Source organism: Otolemur garnettii, unplaced genomic scaffold (assembly GCF_000181295.1).
Source record: "Otolemur garnettii isolate 467f Iridium unplaced genomic scaffold, OtoGar3 scaffold00006, whole genome shotgun sequence".
Classification (NCBI taxonomy): domain Eukaryota; kingdom Metazoa; phylum Chordata; class Mammalia; order Primates; family Galagidae; genus Otolemur; species Otolemur garnettii.
In genome coordinates this window covers 18,560,913-18,582,969 of record NW_003852401.1, presented here as the reverse complement: position 1 = coordinate 18,582,969, position 22,057 = coordinate 18,560,913, and the positions used below count along the sequence as shown (strand labels likewise).

At 38.2% G+C, this 22,057-nt stretch overlaps 1 protein-coding gene across 15 annotated transcripts in view; it reads right to left on the bottom strand.

The window, feature by feature from the left end:
- PTPRD (protein tyrosine phosphatase, receptor type D) overlaps positions 1-22,057 on the bottom strand; it is a 2,156,277-nt gene that overhangs the window by 142,542 nt on the left and 1,991,678 nt on the right. For 9 of the 15 annotated variants that reach the window (XM_023508432.1, XM_023508444.1, XM_023508450.1 and 6 more), the window contains 4 exons: positions 19,000-19,587; positions 18,464-18,564; positions 17,384-17,643; positions 4,570-4,660 (listed from right to left, as the gene is read on the bottom strand). In XM_023508432.1, coding sequence (XP_023364200.1) covers positions 4,570-4,660; positions 17,384-17,643; positions 18,464-18,564; positions 19,000-19,587 — 1,040 coding nt within the window. The remainder of the gene's footprint in view (positions 1-4,569; positions 4,661-17,383; positions 17,644-18,463; positions 18,565-18,999; positions 19,588-22,057) is intronic. The other 6 variants (XM_012813956.2, XM_023508446.1, XM_023508466.1 and 3 more) reach the window with 1 other exon arrangement.

Genomic DNA, 22,057 nt, shown 5'->3' with positions numbered 1-22,057 from the left:
AGTTATTTTTGTCTTCTCCCATTCAATTCTAGTAATCTCACAGCTTAACAGGGAAAGGTCTATATCAGTCTGTGACACCCTTTGACGTAAGCACAAATTTTTAATAGCTTGTTGGAAAGAATTTTGATTTTAAGTTTTGTTGTCTGTGTAGAAAAGACAGAGGTCAAATTAGAAAAGGGAATGAACCTTGTTTTTACGTTGATAAACAGATTCAGGTTACTTAGGGAAACAGGGAAGCAAATGTATTTGCTACCTTTAGTTTTTTGTAAATAGAAATGATATAGTAAAAACCAAAGTAGTAAACTCAGCTTAGTTAAAGGAGACCCTGGCCAGGCTCCAGTGATCATAATGGCTACGGACTATGTAAATGACAAACACGGAATCCTTCTGTTGGGATCTATTAGTGTACTACAGTCCCTAATATGCAGAGTTATAAATATGCTCAGCTGTTCAAAATTACATGCTAAAAATGTAAAAAACAGTCTTTTAGTTCAATGGATAATTTGTACTCATGTTATTAAATGATATTTAATTTATAATGGTTTAAAACTCTCTGAAAATTCAAATTTATTGATGCAATTAAAATGATATGAAATGTAGGCCGTTTTATGCAAACCACAGTAAATTGGGCATCACTTGTTTAGCAAATTTGGACCATTCGATAATAAATTCGAGTATGCTAATCCATGATGCACCAAATAGCCAGTAAAAAAGCAAGGTCAGAAACTGCATTATCTTTTAATCCTGTTGTCAAATGGAGTTTTATTTATAATAATCATCATGATGATGATCATGATGATAATTGTTACCATTTATAAGCACTTACTAGGTAGCAGACGCTGTTCTAGGGAGCCTAAACAAGAATTAGAGAATTTACTCGTCAAATAACCGTGTAAGATAGGTTGAGATCATCCCCATTTTATAAATGAGGAAACTGAGACACAACAGAAAGTCACAATATATGTGTATCAGACTCCATTATTGAAATTAAATGAAACTACACATAAGAGCTTTTTGAAACTATATTTTACTTAATAAAACATACATGTGATCTTTAAGCTCTGATAAATTGTTTTACTTAGTCTGTATTTAAACGTAATTTTTGTGTATCCACTGTTATTAACACAGATAAATGTGTTGTTTCTTCTTCCTGGATTATTTTAACATGCTAATTTAAATAAATCTGATGCTAGATATTTAATGCAATATTATGCTTGGAAAGCCATTCCATAGGTCATTATGGAGATGTGGTAAATGATAGCAGCCCATTCCTTTAAGAAGGAAAAATGTCCAGAGATGAGTCAAACAGCTTTTTGAGGCTGGTTCATCAAAAACATTTACCATCATTTGTTTCTGTGACTGTGTCCCTTCTTCTGCCTCACTGATCAAACTCCATCTTGGTTTTATTCAGATTTCAAATGTAGTCAACAGTCACAACTCATCCATGTCACTGTCATTCCAACGGCACCTTTTGCTAGGGTTTCTTTAGAAGACTTAGAGCAAGGACTTTAGAATAAAATGTTTGAACTTTTTGGTGCCCCTTAGATCTAATGCGGTCATTCATTAAGGTCAAACCTGGAATATCACCCTGCCTCTTTCGGTTGCTCTAATCTCTGTAGGATGCTTCCTGTGTTATATTTTAAATGGTTTGAGTGAGCTCAGATGACACCAAAGTTAGCTAGGATGCTGAAGTTATAACCACAAATGACTACATTATTTTACAGCAATCCTTTGAAGTAAAATGCAGTGAAAAGCTTATGATATATTATATGGCCAGCTCTGAATTAAATATAACTAACATTTTGGGAGTCATTCTGCCCCAAATTCATTTTGACTATTAATGTCTGCTCTGCCCAGTCTGACCTTGACAACGGGAGTTCCAGTTTATAAATTTATCATGCGGAGAGCATCCCCAGACAAGGGATAAATGAGCTCAGAGGATAATTCTGTGAGTAACTCTGTTTAGAAAGACACTTTCAATTTTTTATGGGCCTAGATTTGAGGCATACATGTGGAAATCCCCTTAGGCCACCATTCTATTTGATGACAGGGTTCCAACAATTTGAATTATAGGCCTTTCTGAAAATTACTCGGTCAAATACATTTAAGAGAGGAACATGCTTTGTCAAACCTGGCAGTACCAAGCCATAGATAAAATTACTACAATGCTCCTATTATCCATGGTAGAAAGAAAAACCTGTCTATAGGGATCAGAAACTGGATGTGTAAGCATAAAGTGAGGCCATAGCCTACTTGCATTTGTTCCCCCTCCACAATAGTTACCAGATGTAGGGAAGGTAATTCCAGAAGATACATCAAGGGCTTTAGTTCTTTATCAGAAATAATTTTCATTTTTCCAGTCAATGCATATCTTATTTCTTCCACCATTAATTCTACAATGTGGTCTCAATTATATCAGTAAGAAAAGTGGGAAACAACCCATCCCGACCCAAAAATTTTGAATTAATAAAATGTTCTTTATCAAACTATTATACAGATTAATGCACCACAACTTGCATGATTAAAATGACCCTTTGTTATGGAAATCAGCAGCACAGACCCATAGAATTTAATTGCAAGGAAATTTAAAGTCATATAGCCCTATACTTTAATCCATTAGTGTTTTGGAGGTTAAAATCTGGCTGTAAAAGGGAGCACTTCCTATTACCACCAAATGGTTTTACTTCTAAGGAAAACTTATTATTTAAAAGTATTTGATGTCATTTTGGCATAGATCTCAACGCCTTGAAAACTTTTTTTTTTAAATAGGTAGGATGATTGTACACATGCAAGTTGCTTTTGCATTTTAAACTCAGTTCCAATTAAAATGGAATGGTGACAATTCTCTGATTGAGCAGAGAAATGATTAAAACAGTGAGACTATCTCAGGATTAACTGATTAGTCAGTTGCGAATAAAATCATGTCTTCCTTCAAAATGTTCATAAAAGACCAGCTGATCATTTTGTATCTTCCAATGAAGGGTTACTATTTCTCCCAATATCATGGAATAATGATTTTGTTCACTTATTATCAGAAGAAAAAATTAAATTGATAATATACTTAAATTACTTGACAACATCATTGAAATGCTGTTTCATTTCACACCCTTCTAATGGTCACCTCATCATTAAATAGTGACGCAACAGCCTAGGGCTAATCTTGAACTCATCTCCTCTTCTGACCTTGATCAAACTTAATCCACACAAAAGAAGTAAATGATAATGGATCCCTAATCTAGAGATGACTTGTATCTATCTGCCAAAGAAAGCTGACATCCTCTTTTGTTTTTCTGTTATAGCACAGTCTCCTTTGTGTGGACAGGATATAAAATATATACCATCTTTCCATAATGTAGTTAGGGGATTTGTTCTTTTTAATTTATTTGTACCAATTTGAGGAAAAGAAAATACCTAAAAATAACAGGCTGTAGTATGAGATGTGGTCTATGAGCAGGCTTCCTCAAACTACGGCCTCTGGGCCACATGTGGCCCACCGAGGACATTTATCTGGCCCATCAAGTGTTTTTGCCTGTCCTGTTTAGCAGCCAACTCATCCTGGGGCCCGCAGTCCAGCTCTCCAATGGTCTGAGGGACAATGAACTGGTCCCCTGTTTAAAAAGTATGAGGACCCCTGGTCTATGGTGTAAATAAGCCCAATAAATAAAAATGTCTTCTTTCCCCAAACGAGGACCTGGTTATTTGCCTTATGAACTGATTTAAAACAGCGTCATGGTGAAATAACAAAGTCTTCCTGTATTTTAAAATTGGAATGAGCGCCATTAACTTGTTTTGGCCCTCTGGGGATCTAGCTTAACACTGCTGGATCATAGTTTTCTTATCTAAATAGAAGCATGTAATAATTATGTCTCATTCTTCTTATTACATAATCATTTTCAAAAAAGTTCTTCTTACAAAGAATATCAATTAAAATGCATCTCCTGTTGTAAGATTCTGAAAATTAAGATGACACTATTTCACATTTTCTGGGTTTTGTTCTTTATTTCTTACGTGGCTCAAATGTTTTGATTGGTTTTGTTTTCCCCTGTACTAAATTCACTTCTGATTCTGAAAACCTACAGAGTACGGAATAAGGCAAACATTTGCTAATCAACAGAATTCTTTGGAGAAACTGGGTCAGATCACATAGTAGGTCAAACAGACTCTGCTAGAAAATGCAATGCAGTGTTTGTAACAGCCTTAGCAGCCGTCACACTAATGAAGTAGACTTTGGAATTTATTTCAATGGTGATTAAGTCCTTGCTGATAATTTGCTTTACCTTGCACACATCTGCATCATGTTTTACAAGGGGAAAGGGACAAAATATTAAGGCCAACAAAGATTAGACAGGTTTTAAGCTTTATTGCAGTTTAATGTTTTTTAATTAAAGCAAAAGGATCTTTGTCAGGATCTCTAGAAGTTAGCATGCCCATAGCACTGAACCATCCAACCAGCCAGCCGTGAAGAAGCCAGCACCTGGATTAAATGCGGAAAGGCCTCCAAAGGGAGAAGGAGGATATTTCATAAGTTTAATAACTAATGAAAGACACAACCAACGAAACCAGAATTACCTCATCTAATTCCATTTCATCTGGACTCTCCCATGGCTTGATAAATTTCCCACGAGATTTCTTCAAAGGCACAATTATTATGTAGTAACCTCTGCACAGAAATGAATAGACAAAAATAAGGTTATTTCCGAGGGCAAACAAAGTGGAAAGACTCTTAAATCTTCCACAGGCCAGTGATTGAGAATGAAGGCAAATTATGGATATGAAGTGACTTGTCCATTCCTTACATCAATGACAAATAACCACCTGTTTGTTCAATTTTAAAAACAACATGGGCAGACATTAATGTGTGACTTCAATGATCTTGTCTGGTAATATCACCATGGTCGACTGCTCTTTATTAGCTCTCATAAACAGAGCAGGCATAGTTTGTTACGGCCCTGGTGCTGGACACATACAAGGCTGAGATATTGAAATCTACCACCCCGAGCTGCTGAACCAAATATTTTCGATGACATTAATTTATAAGAGGACTTTTTTTAAAAAAGGAGGAATACAGAATAAAAACTACCCTTAGCGTACATAAAGACCTACTGTTACATCATTTATACAAACCTCAAATGCCTTTTATTTGGATAAAAAAATTAAAAGTATAAAAATTACATAGATTCTCACAACAAGTACATGGAATAATGGTATAAAAACTTATATCTCCTCTCTTTCTATTCATCAAATTAAACACCTCAAGGTAAGTACTATAGAAATTCAGAGATGATCACTACCTAAGGGTCTTCAAAATCGATTTCAGTAAATGTGAAGTAACTGAGTTTGACATTAAGAATGGTCAAATAAAATTTAAGTGATTTAAATCACCTCTCTGTCCAAAACCAGATACATGTTACTTGTAAATTGCTTTCTAAATTCAGTATAGGGTAGTCTGCTTTTCTGTTTAGGGACTCTGCTCATACCAGTCTTTGGTAGTAACTATGGAATTTGAACATACTGTACAATAATCACTTCATAAACAAATTAATCACTTCCTACTTCTCAAGTATTATATTCAGTGAATAATCTGGTTTTGTCCAGCAATCCTTCAAAGGCAGCCTAGGTACAATAAGGCTATAAAACTATAAGACACATAAAAAGAAATATCTGGAGAGACTGAATAATTGACAAGTGAAAAGAGATAGTGAAGGGACTCAAACCCACACTTATCTTAACCTTGGCCATGGTCAGTCGCTTCTCATTTATTCTAGGTATCTTAAAGTGAGGATTCCAAACTTTTTGTGGAGACTTAATGTGAGAATGAGAGCCCGTGTGCCTCATTCGCACCTTTAAGAGAAGGCTACCACACATGACAACGGCGTGAGAGGAAGATCACTACCAACTCTTTATACATTGTATTACGAAGAATAATGGCATGCACAGGAAGGCGTCTTTCTACTATCTCAAACGAAACCTGCAAAAAACTCAGAAAATCCTGTGATAAAGAGCTCTGTTTCTATACAGCCTAGAGCTGAGCTGCTCTGTATGGCAGGGCTAGCTCCTTAAAACGGTGGAGCACTTGAAATGCATGTGCTACTAAATGTAACAGACTCACTGAATTCTAAAATCTTAGTACTTAAAAGAAGAATGTATTCTATCTCAATAATAAATAATTGTAAAATAGGGATCATATGTTGAAGAACGTATTCTATCTCAATAATAAATAATTGTAAAATAGGGATCATATGTTGAAACAATAATATTATAGACCTATTGGGTTAGATATATCTAGAATATTTAGTTATCAAAATTAATATCACTTGTTTGTTTTTACTTTTTCACTGTAGCTCTTAGAAATTTTTAAATTTCACTAGGAGTTTGTAGATGTGTTGGACAGAGCTGCTTCAGGGAGTTCTGGTAAGAATGGAGCACCTGGCCGTGAATTTGGGCTCTGCTGCTACCAATCTACTGTGTGATCTTGGACTGATCATGCTGCCTTCCAAAATTGCAGTTATATGCTCTGAAACATGAGAGGGAAAAATATCATGCTGGTACATGGAGGGGAAAAAACAAATGAACCCCCAAATGCTCCTCACAGTGTATGTGGCACTACAGATGGTAGGTGCTTCTGTCCAGGACTGATCACTACGGTGGGACGATGCATCTGAACTCTTATTCATTAAGACCTGATGAAATTCTAGGAGATACAGGTTAAAGAACTTGACAAAGTGTTTTTTTTTTTTCCTTCTTCCTAATCGAGAATTCAAGTCAAACCAGACAATCATACCACAAGCCTTTTTCCATGGTGCACTGAGCAACTAATCAACAGACGTGCAGGATTACATCACCCACCCATTCATTTCCTTTACTACAAATAATCACGATGATCAAGGCAGGTGAGGAGAAGAGTTGTGTGTGTGTGTGTGTGTCTGAGAGAGAGACAGACCAGTATTTTTTATTTTATGATCCAGAGGACGTTCCCCCTCCTCCCGTCCTCCCACCACGTGAAGGATTTGCCAAACAACTCCATCATGTTAAATGAGCATGGAAGAGAATGACAGAGGCTGCAACTGAGCATACAGAGTAACTCTGCAGATACGCCTGACAAACACACTTGTCAGGGAACTGCATTTCAGTACCAGCCGAGCCAAGTCAGGAGAGCTCTACCCTAAAGCAACGCTGCTGCGTGTGATCAGAGAGCATCTTGTCAATCAAGGTTAAGCTGATGAGTTGTACTAATTTTTCTTCCGCCTTCGTATTGGAATTGCCCTTCTTGTACATGAGAAAAGAATCCATTCTGTCTTCTGCAGCATTCCCTAACTATTCATTTGACTCATGGCGGGGATAAGAATTGAACAGCCTCCCCCACAGCAATTAATTAACAGTGTGGTCAAATATCCACAACCTTTTCTCTCCACTAAAGCATTCATCTAGGGCAGTCAAAGTGAAGTCTGCTTCCAAGCAGCTCTCACACATTAAATGAAATGAAGCAGTGGCAGTTTGGAGCTCCATGTTATAGAGAGCTTCGCCGATGTCCAGATCCCACAATGCAACTGTGTTCTCTCCAACCACAGTTGTGTGAACACCCAGATTTACCAGCCATACCTGTGACCTGGCTGTCCCCGAGGACCTGGCTTTCTCGCAGCCCTCTCCTGCAGCAGCTGGTGGCTTCTTCCTCTCCTGCCTGTGAACCGCAGAGTCAGGGACTGGGGGTTTCTTCCTGACTTCCTGCAGGTGTTATTCCCTCCACCCTCCTGCTAACAATGAAACACAGCTCCTCCTTTTTTGAAGTTCATTGAATCCAGCCATCTTATGCTCATCTCTTGCTGATTTTTGTCATCTACCACCTTCCCCACATCTTTTTCTTTTTAGGAAAGATTCTTTCGAGGGGTTCATAGACTTCCTTGCTTCCCCAACTCTGCTATCTCTTGGGTGACAGCAATGTTCCCACGGCTGGCCTGGGCACCTTCCAGGCTCTCAGATCTTTCCACCCTCCCTTTCCAAAGCCTACTCCTTCCACTACCTTGGCTGGACTACCCTATACTGAATTTACAGCAGACTACCCTATACTGAATTTACAAAGCAATTTACAAGTAGCCCTTCCACTACCTTCACTCCTCGGCTGAAATCTCTGCTTGCTGTTCTCTGTGCCTGAACCCAGGGAGCTGAATACAGCTTGGGAAACCAAGTGCAAGGCAGAATAATGCCACACACTCAGGATCAGCAAACGCAATGAGGCCGTGCATGCTGCCTGGCCATTTTACCACTTCCCAGTTTCCTAGGAACTTCTCTAGTCGCCTGGTCCTTCCATTGTCCACAATAAGTTTTCACACTTTTGCTTCTAGCCTGAAAACTCTGAACATCTCTACCTCCCCATGAGAGGAGAATCTTACTTCTTATATACAGAAAAAAATACAAGCATTGAGATCAGAATTCCTTCTCTGGGAATTCCATCTGAGAATCATCTGTCTGCCAAACTATATGCTTATCTGCATCTAAATCTGTAAATAAACCACAAGCATTCTCTTAGGCACAGCAGAAAGGCTGGCCCTACTTTTTAAGGCCAATAACTATTTCTTGGATTGTTTCTAATCCTCTTATTTTCTTAGGAAGTTTACCAGACACTGGACCCCTTTCTTTCATATATGTCAAATTCTCCCTCCTTGTACCTGTTAACTTCCAACCATGCAATAAATATCTACATTTAATAAACAAAACAAACCGTATCCCACTCCAGTCACCTCTCTCCTACCCCTACTGGGAAATTCCTGCAGAGAGATCTGTGTTCCTGCAGCTCTCTGCGCCCACCCACTCCCCTTCTCACCCTGCCCTACCTGCCGCCTCTCACTCCTCCTCTCTGCCATGCCTGGGGTTCTCAGTGACATCCATGGTGTCACATCAACAGGTGAGTTTTTGATCCTTTTCTTTTTTCTTGACCTCTTGGTAGAATCTTGATGTGTTGACAAGATCCCCCAGGAAACATCCTTAGCCCTTTTCTGTGTTGCAGTTCTCCTGTTATTTCTACATGTGTTTCTTACCACACTAACATTATTTCCTTAGCAGAATTTATTATCCACTACCTAACTATCATGGCACTATCCAAGACCTTCTATTCATATTCTACTTTCATCCTAGGAGATCTCATTCCAGCCCAAGGCATCCATGCTTTAGCTATATTGCTAATGATTTACAGGTTCATATCTTCAGTCAAGAATGCTCTTCTGGTAGGGCGCCGGCCCCATATACCAGAGGTGGCAGGTTCAAATCCAGCCCCAGCCAAAAAAACTGTAAGAAAAAAAAAAGAAAGCTCTTCTGGGTTCTATAGGTTTATCCTACCTCGACTTTATGTTTCCATTTGTATGCCACAAAAGTCCCTCAAACTTACTGTGGTTAAAACAAATCAAATCATATACCTTTTAAAATAAACCCTCCTCCAACTTTGTACAACAACTATTTCAGCACGCATGCCAGAAACCTAGGTGCTGTCACTGACAATCTGCTTTTACTCTCCCCTCCCTCCTACCCAATCTATTGCCAAGTCCTGTAACCTCCCAACTCTGTCTCTACTGCCACTCCTCTGGTCTTATCCACTGCCTTGTGCCCAGACCCTGTCTTACTCTTCTCTCAGTCTCTCCACTCACTTCAACTCCTTCTAGTCTTGTCTTTGAAATTTTCAATCCACAATACAGAAGTGATTGTGTCAGGTCTTCTTTTTAAAAGATTTCAGTTGATCCTCATTTCTCTTAAAATAAAGATCAAAAGGTATTCTGAGCCCAGCAGGATCTTGTCTGACTCCATCTCTCCAAGTCCTCTGAGCTATGGCACGATAGACTTTCAGTGTCTTAAATTTACCAAGGTACATTCCTGTCACTGACCCTTTCATCATTAATGTTCCAGTGCCCAGAACTTTCTGACACTCCAACCAAGTTAACTACTCTCTTTCCACAAATATCTATTTACTTATTATTTCCTAATTAAGACTTTCCCTGATTTCTCTGATTAAATCAATTGTCTATAATTCTCTTATACTATTCAGGAAATTTATATATTTAGAAAATATTAACAAAGTAGGTATACATATAATTGAGAGGTTAAAGACTGAAAATGGGAGGTTATTGCAAGACAAGAATGGACAGAAGTAGAGTCCAGGGTCTGTGTGGGCAACATGGCCTTTATTCACTCAGGTGAGAGTAGGCTGAGTTTGAAAAAGAAGTCAGCATGTGGGCTAAGGCAGGTGGCAATGTAAGAGTTCTGAGGGGTAGGGATTGGTGCATTCATTCCTTCACAGGAGTTCTTTCCTGAGCAGGACGGTTCTATTTGGGCAGGTCCCTACATTTGGCCCTATCATCAATTTCCCCCAAATCTGCTTAACTTTGCCATTTTATCACTGAGTTTTTTCCCACTGAAAAGTAGAAATTGCTGGGGAATGTGGAAACTCATGTCTTCCCTAACTCAGGTAGCCAAAAATATTTAGGGATCCTTCATCAGAATTTCTAGTTATCTCATTAAGCTTTTTCCTCTCTTCTCCAAGCCAGGAACAACATACCTAAATAGAGTTCATAGAATATATAACTCTTTACTGCAGAAGTGCTTTTCTTGATGGGCCGCATGGTGACCTTTATTCTAATCTCATAGGGCATTAAGAAAGATAAGATGATTCAGATGGGGGAGTGATGGCGTACCCAACAAATTCATATCAACCAAATTATATGAACTGAAAGAACTTTCCTGGAATGAAGAAAGAAGGGTAAATTGCTTCTGGAGCTGCCTTGCTATATGGGCAAAATTACATTCAACATTCTCCTACTGTCTGCCTCACGTGTGGAGTTTAGACTGAAAATGCCTTTTCAGCATAGACTTTAACTTTCAAACTAATAGAAAAATAAATAACTTCAGAATCAATATCTTGAAAAGCCCTTGACTACTTATACAGTAAGCTGTGTTTTCCCAGTATATTAGATTTAATTAGATAAGTTAAATCTAACCTTCAGAATTTTAATTATATTAAGTAAAGTTTTACTAATTTCATTTAATATATTATCATCCAGGGGCGAGCTTTGGTCTTTGTGGCAGTCCCACTTCAAATTCAGTCAGGCTTTTTGTATTAGCAGGCTGTATTAGCATTCTCAAACATTATTTAACTGGGAGGTGAGAAATGTGTCTTGAGGTTTAATGATGAATGTCATTGCTTACAGAGGCCTCACGGCAACTTATTGACTTTATTGCTCAGGTGCATTTCCATGATCTGTGCCTAAGTAGGTGTCTGTGACCTGTGTCTGGTCATTCTTGGTTATAAGGTTTGTCTGGGGCAGTCCTGTTTATGCCCCCTCCTTACGGAGCTCTTAGGAAAAAAACACGGTGTGTCTTGACCAACAAATCTGTGGTCACAGGGTTGTGGCTTAGAACATAGACTATGCAGCCTGATCCTCCTCTTTGCTTCTCATATTGTGTGCCAGGGCCAGTTAGTCAACCTCTTCAGCTATAAAATCAGAAGCATCATCTTATAAGGATTACATCAATTAGTACAATGGGCCTGAACCTCTTTGGCACCAAGGATGGATTTCATGGAAGATAATTTTTCCATGGACCAGGGTAGGGGATGGTTTGGGGTTGATTTAAGCACATTGCATTTTCCCCAGATCATTAGGCCATAGATTCTCATAAGGAGCACGCACCCTGGATCCCTCAGGTGCCCATTTACAGTGTGTTCCCAGTGCTGATCTGGTAGGAGGTGGGGCTCAGGCAGTGATGGGAGCAATGCGGAGCAGCTGCGAACATAGATGAAGCCTTGGTCCCTCACCCACCGCTTACCTCCTATTGTATGGCCAAGTTCCTAACAGGCCACTGACAGGTACCAGTCTGCAGCCCAGGGGTTTAGGATCCCAGATTTAGTGTGTGTTTTGTCCCTTGAATAGCACCAGGTAAGCCTCTGTTAGTGCTATTACTGGTCTCGACTGTAGCATCTTGGCTACGTTACTTACTATTTCATGGCTTCACTTTATTTACATGTAAATTGAATTGAAAGAATATCCACCTTACAGGTGGAAGCTTAAATGAAGCTTTCTAAGGTTTTTAGTAAGTTGTAAGGCACTATACGAATTTAAGCTTTTCATTCTTCAGTTGACAAACATCTGATGAATTTGCCCTCATTAAACTGCTAATAGTGGTACAGAAATTTTATGAAGCAACATTGTATGCTACGTTTTCATAAGAATCGTCTTTTCCAAAAGAAGAAAAAGTAGAGAGACTCTGAAAGCCAAATGAGTAAGATGAAGGAACTTTACAATTTCATAAAATATACTTGTTCTTCATTTCCATCTTTTAGAAACATAAAAATGGTTGTTAGAAATTAATTTACATTGAGTACCTTCTGGTGGCTTTTTCTCTTAGTACAATCTGTGTGGTACATTTTTTAAAATACCCAGAGTAAAATTCTGCTCTATACAGTCACAGAAGGTCCCCTCTGTCATCACAACTTGCTTCAGAAGAACAATGGCATTGCTAGATTTTCTGGTTGACATTTTGCTTCCCAAATCTATTTAAATAGAAAGTTTAAACACCACAGAATTCTCGGTACCAGAACCTGCAGTATCCTTAAGGCTGCTTCTAAAGAAATTTGGCCTTTCTGTGGGTGAACTACCCTGATTTACCATATAAAAAATAGAAAACAAAACAAAACAAACAAACCAAAAATAAACAAGTGTGAAAGCTTTTGAAAGAAGCTGTATCTTCATTAAATTGGTAAGGAAGAATTTTATTTTTAGGTGATGAGGAGCTGGGAGCAGGGACCATGACCTCTCAATTAACATGGCCAGAAATGAGGAAAGTATGGTCTCTGTATGTCAATAAGACAGAGTTCAGCCACCAAAATTGCATTCTGCTTGAAAACATTTTTCTAGATAGTTTTAGCAAAGTAAGGGTTGTCAACTTGGCCACAGTCTGGAATGAGTTCTGTTTCCTCCCCCTCCTTGCTCCCATAGACTACTGAGCAAAAAACTGCCATCTTTTCTAATATCTAAACTTTGCAACTATTGCAAATAGCACAGCATGGCACTGAGCTTCTGGTAATCCCTGACCATGCCTCATGAACCACCCCAGAAAACAGATGAGTAACCTTATGCTATCATCCCCTTAAGAATCCCAGGAAATTTAAATTATCTAAGATTTTTCAATTAACAGGTTTGCATTTCATTTTCTGTGGCTCTGATACTTTCCCCATTCAAATACTTTCCTAGTTGGGTCTTTCCCTCCTTTGTATCCCCAGAGTGGTTAGAATATATTTCTGAGAATCTTAATTAATTTCTAGGAAACAAAATTTGCCCACAATTGTTTGCCTTCTTTTTCTGCTTCATAATGGTTGTGTCTCTTTGTTACCAAAGTCATATCTCTTTTTCCCTGACTCCTGTTTCAAATATAGAAGGAGGAAGTACATAAATACATCAAAGGGAGAAATTGAACAAGCTCGAGAAAAACTCTAAAAGACACAGCACACTCTGCAATATTCTCAATTCATTCAGAAATTGAAAATGAAGTTTATCACCAGTGAACACCAATTTCCAATAATGGCTAACATATTTTACTAAGACAATTTAGTAAATAACTTCTAATGATCATTTTTATGTAAATAAAGGAAAGTCTTGAAAACTAAATTAACAGAAACTACTACACAATATACTATACTATTTTCTTCTTTCAACTGCTCTTTTCCTGAAAAGACAGGCACTTTTTTTATTGGCATGAATTTATAGTTCATATCTTTTCCCTGTTCTTTCACTAGTCACAACTTTTTCACCTTTCTTAAATCTTTGTCAGCCTAGGACTCAGGTTACAGACGAACTACCTCAAAAGGCTTCCCCTGACACCCAAGCTGGGCTAACACTCGATATTTGTGTTTCTATACTACCTGGCAGCACTCACCCCGTTAAATTCACATGATCTAGTTTCTCTTTCTATAAGGTAGGACTTTACCTCACTGATCTTTCTGTTCCTAGCCATAGCACTGGCAAAACAGTCTGTATAGAATGCTTCTTGGTTAGATGCCAGCTGAAAAGTCCCAGCAGAAGGTAAGGCGTGGATGCATAACAAGGGCTGGTCTCTGTCCAGCTTCTGCACCAGCACATCCTCTATACCCTCTGCCTGAACAGCTGTCTCCTCAGTCTCAACTGTATCATCTTAGCTAGGTCACTAACTATCTACTGGCCTCACTTTATTCACATGTAAATTGAATTGAAGGAATATCTACCTTACAGCGTTATATGAAGCTTAAATGAAACTTCCTAAGGTTTTTAGTAAGTTGTAAAGCATTAAACGAATAGAGTCCCACTTGTCACTCAAGCCTCAGCTTTGTTGTCAATTTCTCCAGGAACCTTGTCCTGAACTACCACACTGGGGTTAGGGACACCGACAGTGGCCTCCTCTACCTATTTACTCTTGTCCCTCATAGGATTCTGCTGAACCTTCACTTGCCCAGATTCCCAGATTCACTATGTTGTATGAGAGCAATGAGAAAGCCCACATTATTGTCACTGAATCTCGGAAACACTGATTGACACTATGGTGGGTAATGGAGAAATGACCTATACAGACTGGTCCAATTTACGACTAAATGATCACAACCAGTTACAAATTTGTTTCTTCTCCACTCTCCCACTGCTTCACTTGGCTAGCCTTAAAAAATAAAATAAAATGGCTGATAGATCATGATGATACAGGTAAATGCTTATCCCCAAATTCACCAAGTTGTGTATGTTAAATAGGTACAGCATTTCACATATCAATCATACTTCAATAAAGTGATTTGAAAAATATACAGATATCTGCTGACATCAATAAAAATCGCCTAACTAATGCATTAATTAAGTCAATGTAGAAATATAGTCACGACATCATATTAAATTTCTGGGAATAAAAATTACATGCATACTCCATTTTCTTTTTCAGTTTTCTAAATTATAGAAAAAGACGAGTGGGGGAAAAAAAGGAGATATTTCCCAGTGAATTTCTTACTGATGATCTTTTGGAAATTCTGTTACCTCACTGAAATCCACCCATTATTTTACCAAATAAACAACAACTGAAAGTTTTCTCAGGAAACTATTTATGGCTGAGTTTGAAGTGGCCAAACTTACTGCTTATTTATTTCTGAATTTCACGGATTGTACTATTTTACAACTTCTTCATCATGATTTTAATTTCCTTAATACCTGATCTTCTCAATCATCTTCTGAAAGTTTTCTGGAGCTTTGGAAATCTTTGACTGTGCTTTCTGAAGTTTTCTTCTTCTAGAAAAGCCCTTTGCCAAGCTGTGCTGGCTTAGTTTTCCTCTTAGCTTTCTGACCAGTTATGTTCCGTACCCCCTACCAGCTCTTTTCTTCCTACTGACTGAGATGTTAATTTTAGTCTTTTACTTCATATTGTTACCTCATTGCCTCAGTGATTCTCTCTCCTTCCATAAAACCATTGCTTAATGACTTGCAAATTGATATCTTTAATCCTAGTAACTTCTCTAAACCCATGTTTCTGAGTATTTCACTGACATTTCCTATAAATACACACAAAATCTGAAAACTCTTCAACTTTCTCTGGATTTTTCCTCCTTTAGGATAAATTTCAGCATCATTCACTGTCATCCACTCTCAGACCTCAGAGCCTCTATGACATTTTCCTCCACTTTGATCTTATCATTACAGTGACTGTCACTTTCTGCCACACCACTGCCTCTCACGTCTGTCTTGGCACAGGATTTCCACCACTGTCGTTTCCCTTTAGGGTGTTATTATTTGCCTAGAGTTAACTATGTGATGACTTCCTACTTTTTCTTAACACTATTCTCTATGGTACTCCACTCCCTCCACCATTCCAACAGTTTGTGAATTATATAAAAATGACTCTCTTTTTGACCTTCAAACTAGTCATAGCAAATCCCATCTATACTTGAAGGTGTAGGATAGAAGAAATGAGGAAGGGCCTAGACTTAACCCAAATAGGTAGCACAATACCCATTTATTCAATAATTTTTTAGATACTCAACAAATCCTTCTTACTTATAACTTGGGTGTTATAAACATATCATGGTAATCTCCTGCATCAAGATATTCAATGATGTCCACCATTTGCAGGATAGAGACCAATCCTTCAGTATTCCTTGGCTCTGATATACCTCTGTCTTGTCTCTCTCTTTACTCTTGCCCAGAAACTCTGGCCCCAGTCCCCACTTTCTGACTTTCCTAATGGGCCTTCACATACATCAGCGGTTCTCAACCTTCCTAATGCCGTGACCCTTTAATACAGTTCCTCATGTTGTGGTGACCCCCCAACCATAAAATTATTTTCGTTGCTACTTCATATGTGCAAAAATATGTGTTCTTCAAAAATATGTGTTTTCCGATGGTCTTAGGCAACTCCTGTGAAAGGGTCATTTGACTCCCAAAGGGGTCATGACCCACAGGTTGAGAACCAATAGCAGACACTGTTCCTTTTGCATGTAACTCTCTTTTATTATTTGCATGTTTCCTATTTATGCTTCAAGATTAAGCTCAGAAACTTCCTTGACCCATCCCATTCTGTGTTATCTGCTCTTAAGATGATACATAACCCTATCATTATCATTTTACATCTATTTCTTCCTATTGCCCACTCTAGGATAAGCACTCTTTGAAGACAGGAAGTACACCAATTTTTTATTCTTCAGGGTCTACCACAATCATTGTAGTTAATACATTTTGGTCAACATACTTTTCCTTTTTATTGACTGCAACTAACTAGCTATAAACTACTTAATTTAACTAATGGATTTAATTTTCCATTTTCAGCCCACCGGCCTCTACACTATGCTCCATCTAAGACAAAAATCGTACATTTTTAATGTTTACGGTTTTTCAATGTCATTTTGAACTGTAACTTGTTAAAATATTTCCCACTTTTTAGCCACATATACCTATGATGAAATATCAGTGTCATATATCACATGTATCTTATTTCCCAAAGTTCCTTTCAACCTCACAGCACTTTGTTAGATTTCCTCACAATCACAGCAGTATTTTGCCAAATATTAGTGTCAGTCAACTATTCACCATATTCCATACACTCTGACATAAACTGCGTTGGAATAAGGACCATGCTCTATTGTTGTTCTACCTCCTCTAAGTAACGCTGTTCCTGAAACGCAGAGAAAACTCAATGTTAAGTTAATGACAATGTATGTTAGAAGGATCCTAAGAACACAGTACAACAGAACTTAGAAAGCACAACTGTGAGTCTGGGCTGAACAATCCTTCACTATACCATCAGCAACATATCCTGGAGCTGTGATATGTGCACAGCGCTGAGATATCACTTTCTCGTTTACCTGCAGATCTTTCCATCAGCCCTAACCCTTTAGTCAACTTACTTTATATTCTCATTGGCAGGGACTTCAGGCAGTTGCACAGTAATCATGCCGTCCAAGTTTGTCTTCCCAATGAAGGCAGGCTTGGTACGCAGCACATCTGGGGCAGTCTTTGCGGTCACCCTGTGCTGAAGCCCTCCAGCACTGTTTCCTCGGTTTGTTAGCACAAAAGAATAGGACTTTTCAGGCTTCAGGTTGACAATTAACTTCTGCGTGGCTCGCCCATCCACTTCTTCTACCATTTTCCCATCATCGTAAAGAATCTAAAGACACAAACAAAGAATTTTTGTGATCAGAGAAGCAAAAGATATTTTCTAAACCAGTATGCACTTGCTCACAGAAAGTGTTTATAGGTCAATTCTAATTTTGGGCAATCCCTAAGCCAATGAGCATTCATAATTCTGGAAACTACATTAATTTTCCTGTCATTTTCCCACTGTGCAATGATACAATGCTTCTATCAAAATATATGACAAAGATGCATACAATAACTTTTAAATATCTCACCTGTCAGCTCTATGCAATTTTAATGATATGTGTACAGAAATTCTCCAGGTTTTCAATACATTATCCACATCCCCCTTTTTCTAAAGCTTTCAATGCCTGTTCCTAAATATATTTTTACTTTCAAAAATGTTTCTTTACTCCTTATTTCATAAACTTGTACTTCTCACTAACAGTTTTCAATATGGCTCAATGGCAAGCCAGAGTTTAAAATGTGCCAAGAATTCAAACCAAGGAAATTCAAAAGCTCCCAGGATATTGCATTAAAAATAGATGGGAACCATGGAAATTTCATTCTCTGGCAGAAGAACAAAGAGCACTGGCTACGATGTAAAAAGTTCAAGTTCAAAGATGAAGGTAACCAGTAATGCTAGCCCTGGGTTTGAGCTCCCATCCCTCTTTAGCGTGGAAAGGTCATGATGCCAAAGGAGGTCAGCCTCCTCTGTGAAAGTCACAAATGAGAATAGTAAGTACACGCAGCAGCTCCAGGTGGCCTACATGCTCTGCAAATAACGCACCCAGATAAACAGTCCCCACTACTTTTACCTGTGATTTCTTAGAAATTAGAAAACAACTTACTTTGAAAGGCATGGCGGAATTATAATTCTCGGGAATCTCCCAGGACAGCAACACTGAAGTCTTCATTACTGCTTTGACATGAAAATTTTTTGCAAACACTGCTGGAAAAGGAAAAACAGTGTATTTAAACTATTCCTAAAAACATATGTCCTGTCCTTTTCCACCGTGGACCATAGGGCTTATGTATAGATGCTGCCTTTGATCAGAGAGAGAAGTGTGATTTGGCCTACCTGTTTAGAGCATTCATATTAATACCCCATTCTCATAAAGATCTCGCCTTTCTCTCCAATTCAGCCAACTATTTTGTATTTTCCTTACCTGAGGACATTGGAGTGCTGTCAGCCAGACTTGCTTGGCATTCTATCACTGAAATCTAAGGCATCCAATATGTATTAAGTTTTACATACTTTACCTTTTTGTTTTTGCTGAACTTATTAATATGAATGGGCCGATCAGTTATTTATAGCTTCAAAATACTGATTTCCAAAGACTGACATTCCTTTAAAGGAGGAAGGCCATAAGCAGACAAATCCTACCTTGATCCACAGGCAGTGTCCTGAACTGGACACTGGGACTATATGGCCCGGGCCCTTTGCTCGTGTGAGCACGTACTTTTACATCGTATGTGGTATCTGGTTTTAAGCCAGTGAGTGTCATAGTGGTGTCAGCTGGAACAATAAGCTGCTCCGTTGGGCTAAGGGGGATGTTGATATCCCTATACAGAAGGGTGTACTTGGTGATGACACCGTTTCTCTCGGCCAAGACAGGCGGCTGCCAGGACAACTGCACGGAGGTCGAAGTAGTGCCTTCCCAGTGAAGGTTTTGAGGGAATCCAGTTGGCACTTCTTCTGGAACAGAGATCTCCTTCACCATCTCCTCCCCAAAGCCCACTTTGTTTCTGGCTGCGAGCCTGAAGACATACGATGCTCCTTTGTGGATATCTGTGGCTGTGAAATGGTCTTCTCTTTCAGAGAACTCCAGAGTAGTGAGGGGTTCCATATCCTTGCGGCCAAATTTGAGACGGTAGCCCTGAAGGGGTCCAAATGTGTCCACAGGGGGGTGCCACTGAATAAGAGCAGTATTCATTTGAGTGTGGTTAATTACAAGCCGGGGTTTCCCTGGAACTGGAGCACACAGAATGGAAAGGTAAGATCAACCAATTCAATGTTCTTGTTTTAGTCATTGCCAAATAAGGGTTGTATACTAGGGGTATTCTAATTTTGTTATTTGTAAGAAAAAATAAAAGCAATGCTTGACCTATATACCTTTGTGAAAATATGCTCCTTCTCTTACTTTATGAAGGTAGCAGCCCAGATACCAGAATTTGATAACAGCCACTGTTAGGGGGGCTAAACCCTTCCCCTACCTCCCCTCCAGAACAGAAAGCCTGCCTGACCCTGCCCTGACTTCTGCTGAACAGACCCAAGCCCACCAAAGCCTTCCAGCAACCTGGAAACTTTTCCTGCCCTTATGCCAAGTATAAAAAAAAGGTTCCAACTATCTCCACTGCAGCCTCTCTCTTTGCTCAGGCAGGTCTTAGCCCCCTTTCACTAAACTTAGCCTGAACCTCTCCTAGTTTCATCTCTGGGTGCAGCAGCAACCCCCTTGAAGATGCACAACAGAAGTTATCATTGAAACAACAATTTCAGGGAACTTTTCAACAACTTCATATCTGAGACTTTTACATATGAAGGTGCATCCACTGAGAAATCAATCTAAGTAAAGATTAGTCCATTAGATATAGCTAATAATAATAATTATCTATTTATGGAGTATATGCAATGTGCCATGTACTGTGTTAGGAGCGTGCACACGATGTTTTCATTTGAAGGACATTTGTGAATCTTCAATGCATGTTCGGATTAGTTATTCTTATCTCCATTTTCTACCACAAGAAAATGAAGCCCAGAGAAGTAGCTACTATCAAAGGTCAGGTGTGTAACAAGTAAGAAATAAGGCAAAATCCAGCTCTGTCTGAATCCATAGCTTAAATGCTTTATTGTGCTATTATAATCCTTAAGAGTTTTCTTCAAAAGTGCAAATTAATGTTCCTTTAATCTACTATGATTCTAATTTGTGCATTTTGTCTAACTTTACTACCCATATCTGTCTTTCTCATCAAGTTCTTCATCTGTAAAATGGGAATTATTAATATATTAAGACCTACTACATGTTGTTATGAATAGCAAGTGAAAAGTTAATGTTGAAGTCTTAGCGTTTTATGTTTTATTATGATTAACTATAATTATTAATAATTGGAACATTAAGCTTTTGGTGGTAAGGGACTAGTTTTTCATAGTATAGAGGTTATTTTTAGATTAAATATGTAAAGAATTCTAAGGTACTCATTTATTGTATTATTACATATTTTTGTTTTAATAGAGAGCAATTATTCCTGGAATCCACAGAAAAAGGCATTGATAGAGCTAAGGGTTTCCTTGGGAATGGTCCAAATGAGGGACAGAGGAGACAGTATTATCAGAATCAAAACTAAACCAAGTTAATTGAAAGAAGAAAGAAACATGGTAGGAAGGGAGGAAAGTTTACTGTTATGGGAGATTAGGCTATAAGAAATAGTATCATGGGAATATAGATAAAGATAAAAAAGCACTAGAAAGATGATGTGATAACACATAGAACAGTAACCTCACAAGTTATCTGATTAACTTCTTCATTTTATATTTCTAAGTTTAGACCCAAGTGGGCTCTGCTCAAGAACATATTCATTAAGATATGTCTATTCTTAACCAATGGGGTAATGATTTTGTTTCACAGCCTGGAAGGATTCATAGTGAGTTTATACAAATCCGCTAACATTCCGTGTATGAAAAAAATAGTTCCTAACGTTTCTAATGGCAATTCTATAACATGTGTGTTGTGTACATATAAAATATGTGTATTAAAGGCTCACCTGGGACCGACCCTTTGCATTCTTGTTCTTCTATAGGAAAAAAATGCATCCAGAGATCTTAACCAATTAATTCTTTCAGACCAAACTCCACTTATAAGGAGAGTGCTTGGATTATTCTACTTTTTTTAAAAAATGTATTTATAGTTATTTTAATTTTAAAATAGTACTGAAAGGTAAACATTGGCAGACATCTTTAATTCAATTCCCCTTTCTGTTTATATACCATTTACATGATTTGTTCATGAAAATGTCCATGATGGTGTCCAGAATTAAATACTCGAGTCTGTGCTGAGAAAAATGCATCATACAATGGAACTTTCAGAAGAGAATATATCTTTCAATAATTGAAACTCAGGTAAAACTAATAGCTGGAAATGTAAATATTAATTTTCAACATTCTCCAGATACAATTTTATAAAAATATATTCTTTTTTGTTTTTTATTAAATCATAATTTTGCATATTGATGCATTTATGGGGTTCAGTATACTGATTTGATATACAATGTGAAATTGCTTAACTTGAACTAAGTAACACATCCATCACAATTATACTCTTTTCTTAACAGTTTTGAAACATATCATTGCATAATGCACATTAAGTGAGGTCCTCCCAAATGCCCTCCTTCCTACCATCTCCCCCTTCCCCTCCCCTCTCTCTCCTCTCCTCTTCTATTTTCTGGAC